The 8819-nt window shown below is 39.4% G+C and overlaps 1 protein-coding gene across 3 annotated transcripts in view; it reads right to left on the reverse strand.

The window, feature by feature from the left end:
- LOC117429501 (sarcoplasmic/endoplasmic reticulum calcium ATPase 3-like) overlaps positions 1-8159 on the reverse strand; it is a 77772-nt gene extending 69613 nt beyond the window's left edge. Inside the window, exon 1 of one of the 3 annotated variants that reach the window (XM_058998233.1) lies at positions 8073-8159. Coding sequence is in view for 2 of the 3 variants with exons in the window: in XM_058998232.1 (XP_058854215.1) it covers positions 1745-1862 (118 nt within the window). In the remaining variant the exon portion in view is untranslated. Of the gene's footprint in view, positions 1-1744; positions 2376-8072 lie in introns of those variants that run through there. The other 2 variants (XM_058998232.1, XM_058998231.1) reach the window with 2 other exon arrangements.
- Positions 8160-8819: the final 660 nt, after the last annotated feature.

Raw genomic sequence — 8819 nt, forward strand, 5'->3', positions numbered from 1 at the left:
ACAGAACACGCTTGGCTTTGTAATGCTATAACACACGCGCTGCTAACTCATAACTCCCTTTGTCTACACAAATTAGTAGTAGGTGGGACCGGAAGAAATTTGTTTTTTTTCTCTTTTTTTTCTCTTGAATTTTTCAACAAATGCATTCATGTTGTTTAATGATTCAAGGTGTAAGCAATACACTGTAGTATACAACATAAACTGCATCCGAGATCACCCCGGACAGAACGACGGGTGTGTAGAGTAGTTCAAAGTGGCACCGCACCCTCGTAAAACTTGTACAGTACAGCTTTTGGAGATGTAATGATTAAGACATCCCCTTAACCCTCAGGATGCTGCACCCTTTTAAAAATGAATGGCCAGCCAGAATGACAAATACAAATATACAGTTTATCGTCTATATACAGTACACACACACACATGTATGTGTAATTATATATATATATATATATATATATATATATATATATATATATATATATATATATATATATATATATATATATACACATATATAATGTGCAAGTGTTAAGGTGCAACTGTATCTCAGACACGCTCCGTCCTACACTGAAACTGCTTGCCATGGTGTATAATAAATACATTTCTTACATAGTTGGGATAACACTGTGAGCTGTACTATAAATGCGATGTTTGAATGCACATACACACTAATGACAAGCTCAAACTGAACAGCTCGGGGCTATAAAATCACCTCACTTCTGTAACACTCACCGTATTTGTATAAATCAAATATATTGTTTGTGTTCTCGTCGCTTACGCGCGGTCAGCTGTCCAATACCGGTTACAAAAAAAAAAAAAAAAAAAACGCGCAACAACATCGCTGGCGATGCTGTATTCTGCAATTATAAAAAAGTTCCCTCCAAACAAAATCAAAGAGCAAACAATATGAAATGCTCATTGCAATATGGAGCTTGCACACAGAATGTTGTATTTTACTTTTGGTCTGCAAATTATTTCTATTACAGTACCTGCTACACTACAGACCTTCCTCGTATATGCAGCACCGGTGTGATGCAAAACACGCGATAACTATAGTGCATCAGAGATACAAGCCATTGCATTGCGTTTCAGCCAGTCCATTTTTACAATCCTGGACTCAAACAACGCCTAGTTTGTAGAGAGCTATGCAAAAAAAGGATATGCATAGATTGTGCATTGTTCACCTATGTTTCTGCGCTAATGTAGCAAAACTGGTAGTAGCTCCAGTAGGCTTTGATTAGTTCAAATACGTGTTGCCTATGTTATTAAACGACAGCTCACAGGTACATTTAGGGTTGCATCTTAACTGATAAGACACACTTTTAAGAATGTATGTAATAATTCCTACCGCCAGGTGGACGTTTAAAACCACAGAAAGATCACTTTTAGTGGCCTCTTGAAAATGTTAAATTTGTCATAGGGTTCCTGTCCGTGTCTTGCAAAGTACACTTATATATATATATATATATAAACATTGTGCTTGAAGTACAGCAAATATCTGCAAATACAAAGTGCAACAAATTAAATGCAGCGCAGAATCTGGTATATGCAATTCTGTCGTAACGACCTGTGTGACAAAAAAGATTATATATATATATAATTTCTGGAGGAAATAAAAGTTCTGCAAAGCAAAAGGCGAGCCCAGCAAACCTTGTCAAGTGTAGAACCGGGGCGTGGGGAAGCTGTTGCATGAAAGGTAAGTTAAAAGTTTCTAACACACACACACCAAATAACAAGAACTCACCGTTTGGCCCAAATTTTTCAAAATTCCTTTTCACTTGCTCTGTTGTCAGTCCAGTATTTTCATTTACCCCGAAATTACCTAGAACTTCAGATACCGATTTAATGTGTGCGTTCTCCATCTCCGCAAAGAAAGGCTGGTATTACTTGATTGATTAAAACCCCAATACACTTCTCCCCTCTCTCTATCTGCACCCTATATCGCAACAGTCCAGCGGTGGGTACTGCGTGTAACAATGAACAGTGCCACCTGCCCCAAAAAGCCACCAGCTTCAAAATCAGCCTCCGAAAATCTTGCGCCCTGTGGAGGTTGGTATCGTCTTCCTCAGCCGATAAGATCCTTCGCTCTACTTAATCAGAAGGTATGTTTGGCGCGAGGGTCCGCCCCTTTTTTTTTTTTTTAGCACTGCCCTTATTTTCCTATTGGCTCGTGTTACCTGCGATTTGTATAGTTCTAAAGCAGGAACTCCTGCGCACGGCTGTTCTTACTTGTCCGTGCCAAAGCCTCACTATTGTCAATGCGCATGTATAACTTGGCATTTATTAATTCAGGACACGCCTGTGCTGGTAACACTGGTTTCTCTCGACAGTCGGTGTTGTTTGCATGTCTGTTACGGAAGCTAGATAGTTGTTGTGCTCGCTGTATCCCTGCAGCTTTGGAAGAGTCTGTTAGTCCAAGCTTTAGCATCAAACAGAGCGCGCGCGCACATGCATAACCACCCTCTTGATCAGCCCTTATTGGCTGTTGTGTATTTTTCATATTTGCAAATACAGAATCATAGGTCTTGTGCAACACTTCCTCGGAAGCAGGGCGGCTTTAGTTTAGACTTGTTTAGTTTAGTTTTGTTTTGAGCCGTCACCGAAGTAATACAGTTAGTAAGCTAACCGTTTTTTTTCTTTCTTTTTTTTTATGCCAGTAAGTGCCAATATTCCTTGAAACTTTTTTTTTTTTGTACATATCAAAGCAAACGATACCCGTTTGTACAATTTATATATATTTTTTAAAATCAATATTATTTCCATGGAGGTTATTCTAATTGTTGGTGATGAAAAGGATTTATTTGATATCATCTTCTTAATATTTATAGAATCTCTTTAAGGTGTGGGGATAGGGGTTTACTTGCTACTGTGTGGAATCTTGTGGTGGAGCCTTAAGCCCGGATACACCCTGTCTGTGGAACTCCTTGTCGAGATGCTTTCAGGATACAGGGTCTGTTCACACATTCGAATACTCTATAGGTGTAAGACTTATTTATTTAACAGGGCCTGTATTACTGCAGTAGTTTGGAATTATTTTTGGAAAGCGCCTTGCAGTGCATGATGCAGTACATTAGAGCTGTCCAATTTTTAAGATAAAAGATTACCAGGGCGTTCTTTAGAAATGTTTAGTTAACTAATACACTGATTAGCAGCAACTACACTCAGACTCGGCTTCAATAGCTTTCTGGTTGCATGTTTAAACACAGCATCAATGTGCTGCATTTTGACTGTACCCGCTTCTTCCTAACACTACAGACTGGCCTTGCAGTCCTTTTCAACCCATTCAAAACCTCAAATGGGATACATCAGAAGAGCTGTATTGTGGAGCTCAAAGAGCCAGCCCTACCGCACATGAAAACATGCTGTAGAAGATTGCATTGCTTCGTATTTTTGTTTCTGAATCTGCAAACTGGTCAAGTGACTTTTGAGCTTTGAGCCCCAAGCCCACAGCTCCATAAAATGGAGTATTCTCCAGGCTATTGTTCTCATTGGCAATCAGTGGTGCTAGCATTGGAAAGAGCTTCTTCAAGCAGTGGCCTGTAGCTCAGATGAAGCTAGTTTAACATAGATGAAGCCTAATGTATTGAAAAAAAAAAAAACACATAATTGGTGATATTTCAAATCCATGTATTGCATGCACAGGTTTCCTAAGTATTTCCTATCATGATCACTCTGTGATTTGCATTCTGAAAAGTCATACACATCACTATGTAAGCCTATAAAAGGATCAATGCTCTGCATTAATCCGTTAGGAAGTAATCATTCAGCTGGATGCTAGTGCACATGCATCACTGGAGTTTCTGTTGGCCAAGCCCCTAGGAAAATACACAATCCAGTACTCCTGCATGTTCACACACTGCAACAACAGGGCAATGCTAAATCCAGTCTGGTAGACAGGTCCTAATAAAGTGTCCAACCAGTGTATATATCCAAGGAAGGAGATAAAATATGACGATCATGTACCCACAATTACCCTTCACAAGATTCTGTGAAGGAAATTGCAAAAAAAGTCAAATGTTTTGCATCATAGACTACAGACCACAATCAACAGATACAGAAAAACTGGTAGCTATGAAAACAAAAGTGGCCGAGGCAGAAAGAGGAAAACAACTAAAAGAGAAGACAGACGGATTGTTCGAAGGCTTATCGTCTTGGAACTTTTCAGCTCCAAGAGGAAACCGTATGCGAGAAGAAAAACAGGCGAGAGGTTGTCAGGATGTTGTGTAGTGCCTACGGTAAAACAACGTGAAGGTTTGGGGTTGTTCTGCTGGTGCACAAACAGGAGATATAGTAAAAATAGAAGGTACACTTGTAAAGGAACAATCTCATTCATTCTTCAGCGTCATGCAATATCCTCAGGAAGGCGACTTGTGGGTGAAGGGTTTGTTTATTAACATGATATTGACACTAAACAGGACAGCCAGACTACACCTCAATTACTTAAATCAGAAACAACAACAGGTTTTGAAATTGATGGGCTGGCCTCCCCAGTGGCCTGACCTTGACCCCATTGAAATGTTATGGGATGAGCTTGACAAGAGAGTGAAAAAGAAGAGTGCAGCCATTATAAATACGCTCTGGGAGACGGCGATAAAATGCTAAAGTTGTGTGACAGAATGCCTAGAGTATGTCCAAGGGGGGGATATTTTGATGAGAAAAGTTTGCCAGCAAAACATACCTTTCTTTTGAGAAGGTTAATAAATGGTCATACACACAAAACGGTAAGATAGAAATGTAATGCTTATTATATGTGCTGAAAATATAGAAGAGCCTACAAATACATTGGGCTTGCTTTGTGAAGCTGTTGCACAGGACTGTCTTGTGTCCAGTAGCAAGGTGGGAAGGAAACGTGGGGAACATACAGATAGAGTCAGAAATGAAAATATACAATATTCTGACAATTTAATTTAGCAATTTAGGGAAGATTTCATAGAGCGTCCCCTTTAATGTAAAAAATCAAATCCACAAAGAGCGACAGCTAGCCTGTTTATCAAGAAACGACCTTCGTTGCCTTTATTAAACAGAAACTAGGAAAGTGTTGAGGAGCTGACTGACAGAGATGTCAGATTGCAAAGCATATCGCTCACTGCTATCCAACTGCCTGCCAGGCTCGACAGGGATTTAAACAAAGAAACAAACAAACCTGCAAACACAGACACGCTGCACCATGTCAAGACACACCGCTGATGAGCACAACAGAGAGACAGGCAGAACCGTACCGCAGAGACGCTGTGACAGGGGTCTCCCCCTTTCCTCCCTCAGGAAACTGTGTTCACACTAACACGGTGTCAAAATACACCGGCCTTGAACGCAGTGTTTGAAAAACACAAAGGGGCTGTCAAACTGTTCAAGATAAGCAATCGTTGGCTTTTAACATTGCTTTTAATAGTGCTCTCCGAACTGGATGCAGTAGCGTTCTGTTGACTATTACACTAGCGTTCTATTACAGTAGCGTTCTGTTGACTACAGTGAAGTCTACAATTATATTGTAGCTGGTATATTGCATACAAGTAGAAGTCAAGCCAAAGCTAGCCATATTATGATGATCACTACATTGCATATAGAGGGAAACCTCTTAAGGCCAAGGGACCAACAAACTGTGGCCTTAATATTGAAGATCTAATAACATTGAAGTCAATAGAACTGGGACTAGAAATACGGCCTTAATAGCAGACTGGCCTTTGTACCGAGGTGGCTTTTAATTAAGGTTTTGCTGTACAGAAAATAATTCAGGCTTATATAAAGTCACCTTAATGGAGTGCTCTGGCAGTCATTTGTCTATGGCTTTTCTAGGTGTGTCTAATTTGCATTCGGTTTTGGTTCTAGACTTGTAATTATTTGCATGACGAGCATGGAAATGGAAAACCATGTCAAGCAGACGAGTCAGCACCACCTGGAAAGACTTGTCCGACTTCAGTGAAAAGACAAGAGGTGGGCAGTCAAAACAGGCTGTGGGACTCCACAATGAAAGCCAGGGTGGTGCAGCAGGGAGTATATCAGACGTCAGACGTCATCCACCACTGGGGCTTGGTTCAAATCCAGCCAGTTCTGCTTGTTTCAGCCCAGCATGGAGCAGCACACATAACAAAACCACTGTCATGACAGGCACGGAAACAGAAATGAAACCATGAAATTAAAAACTGTCTAATACCAGAATTTGATAAAACAGAAATTAAAAAAGGAGATACAAAATGTGGTGTTAATTGTAAAAAATTAGAAAACCAAGATAAAAAAAGCTAGTTTGTAGAACAAAAACAAAAAGAGAATAAAATTGGAATTTAAAAAAAAAAAAGTGTGTAATACATGTTCAAAAAGACAGTTTGTAAAAACAGAACAATTAAAAACAGTCTATTAAATGATCCTATTGTGTATTACCCTGAAGAAACACGAGCAGAATCATTAGCAGTAATCGCGTTAATTTGCAACAAATATTGCACAGTGGTTCTGATATAGTAACACACTGGTACTATAGCGTGAATGAATTCATTCCGGAACTTGACAATGCCTCAGTAATGGTTCTGTTCTACCAGGATTACATTGTGGCTTCTAGACTGGAAGGGAGGCCAGCTGTAAAATAATTCATTATTACGAATACAGAATCGGAATCGTCTAGCAGACAAAAATCTATTTTTAGACATTGAAACCTATCGATTGAGGTTTAAAAAACTATTTGTAGGAGTAAGAAAATGGAAGACAGAAATTCTTGCAGTCGGATGTGAAGACGACCATTAATAGATGTTCACACACCCCATACAATATATCACAGTGCTACAAGGCATTAGGCTATGTAAAAGAGCAGTCCGTTATTTACTGTGTTAAATCCTATGTTTAGTCTGTGCAATTCCCTCCTGTATTTGAACTGCTTATTCTTTTCTGTATGCTTTTCATCTTAATCTTTAGATGGCCGAGATTAAGCTTTATTTTTCTTTATTTATGTTTTTTTACTAGAAGAAAAACAAACAGATTTAAGATTTTTCCATGGCTTGTCAGAATATTAAATTGAAATCCAACATTAAGGGATGTGAACACGTTTATTTATAATGGCTCACAAATGGAAAAACAAAACAAAACCGAAAACCTCTCTAGTGTTTTTATTTCAAGCTAGCAGGGGATGTTAAGAGGCTTTCGCATATGCTCGTAGCTTTAAATGTCCTTTTATTTATTTCGTTCACAATTGCATTGTAATAGATGGTGTTTGCAATAATCAATTAGTGTTTAAAGTTCTAATTCTGAGTTGTTATTATTTAATCTCAATCTACCTTTACCTGGCTTTGGGCATCTTGACTGGCGAATCCTATGTGCCAGCCTTCCTCGTTTCATTCAAATCAAGTGACAACGTGACCTTTCAGCTCTGCCAGCCCCACCTACTCTACATATGATATTTTTTGCCAAATCTAGCAAGGCTTTTAAAGGGCAGTTATACAATACAAATTACAGTCTGAGATGATTTACCAGCTAGAAACATTGCAGGAGCTAATTGTAAGCACGTTTTTGCAGACAGTATCCACTGTTAGTGGCATATATGTTTAAATGACTTGAATTCTGAAAGATCTTATGATTGTGTGTTTAAATTTCCGGAGACAGATAGTATCCTTTGCATCATTTTGTCACGTCCCACGTCTCTCTCCCTACACAGCAGTACTGCAAAGTGGCCAGCTGGCTTCGTAATCCCTGTATGAACAGTGCAGTGTATATTTATAGCAGGATTAGTGATCTCTTATAAACACTTGCCGCGACTGATTTCTAATTAGAGTTCGAAGGAGCGGCGCTGTGTTATTTCAACAGCTGTGCCTGACGGGCTAACTCTCTTCCCGGCAGAGTTGTCTCTGCGGGAGCTGTCAATCGTATCGCCGAGTCGGGCCGTTTCGGTTTGCCTTGTGTGACAGGAGTGGAAGCCGGAGTCATTTCACACTCGGCTGCACAGACACAACTTTGACAGCATATGTATAAAAAATGAAAAAATAAAAAAGCCTACAAGTCAAACCCAACGGCAGCCTCAGTACCGTCAAACAGCACATGCATCTCTAACGCAGCGTCACACGTGGAATAATTATCCATACAGGACGCTATACCTTAGTTGTGCGGATCCTCCTTTGTCGGAACATTGTCGGTTTGTACAAAACCGTTAGGAGCCGAAAGACCAGGTTTTACTTGCAGTGCGTGAGGGGGTTGTTTTTTGGTCAACACAAATACATAGAGCAAGGCTTCCCACCCCTGGTCCTGGGGACCCCATGTGTCTTCTGGTTTTCATTCCAACTGAGCTCTCAATTACTCAATTACACCCTTAACTGAACTCATAATTAGCTTAATTAGACCTTTGTAATTGTTCTCAGCTCCTAAAAAGTTACAGAGTTCAAGTTACTTATCAGTTCAATGAAGGGTTTAGTTAAGAAATTGAGAGCTCAGCTGTAATGAAAACCTGGAAACACCCCAGGAGCGAAACAGAAATCTTGAAAAATGGCGGTGGGTACGTCTAAAGACCTTGGTAAAAAAAGCAACTGGGAGGTATCCCTAATATTCACAATATCTCAGAATTAAGACAAAAATACTGCAACTTGCAACATTTGCTCATCAGTGCTTTCACGGCAGTACTTCAAGTTTATCGTATCATCTTAGTCGCAAATCAGCAGATTGAAACGTACTTCTTTCAAATGGTATCAGAAAACGAACAGCTGTATCATACTTTTTCTTCAGCCAACTAAAATAAAATAGCACTCAATAAATTGCATTTCTCTTCAGCTCGCCCAAATAAAATAGCTTTTATACTGTACCTGAAAAATGTAACAATGAACAGTGACATTTTTTAAAAATCAATTGGT

This window comes from Acipenser ruthenus, chromosome 24 (genome assembly GCF_902713425.1).
Source record: "Acipenser ruthenus chromosome 24, fAciRut3.2 maternal haplotype, whole genome shotgun sequence".
Classification (NCBI taxonomy): domain Eukaryota; kingdom Metazoa; phylum Chordata; class Actinopteri; order Acipenseriformes; family Acipenseridae; genus Acipenser; species Acipenser ruthenus.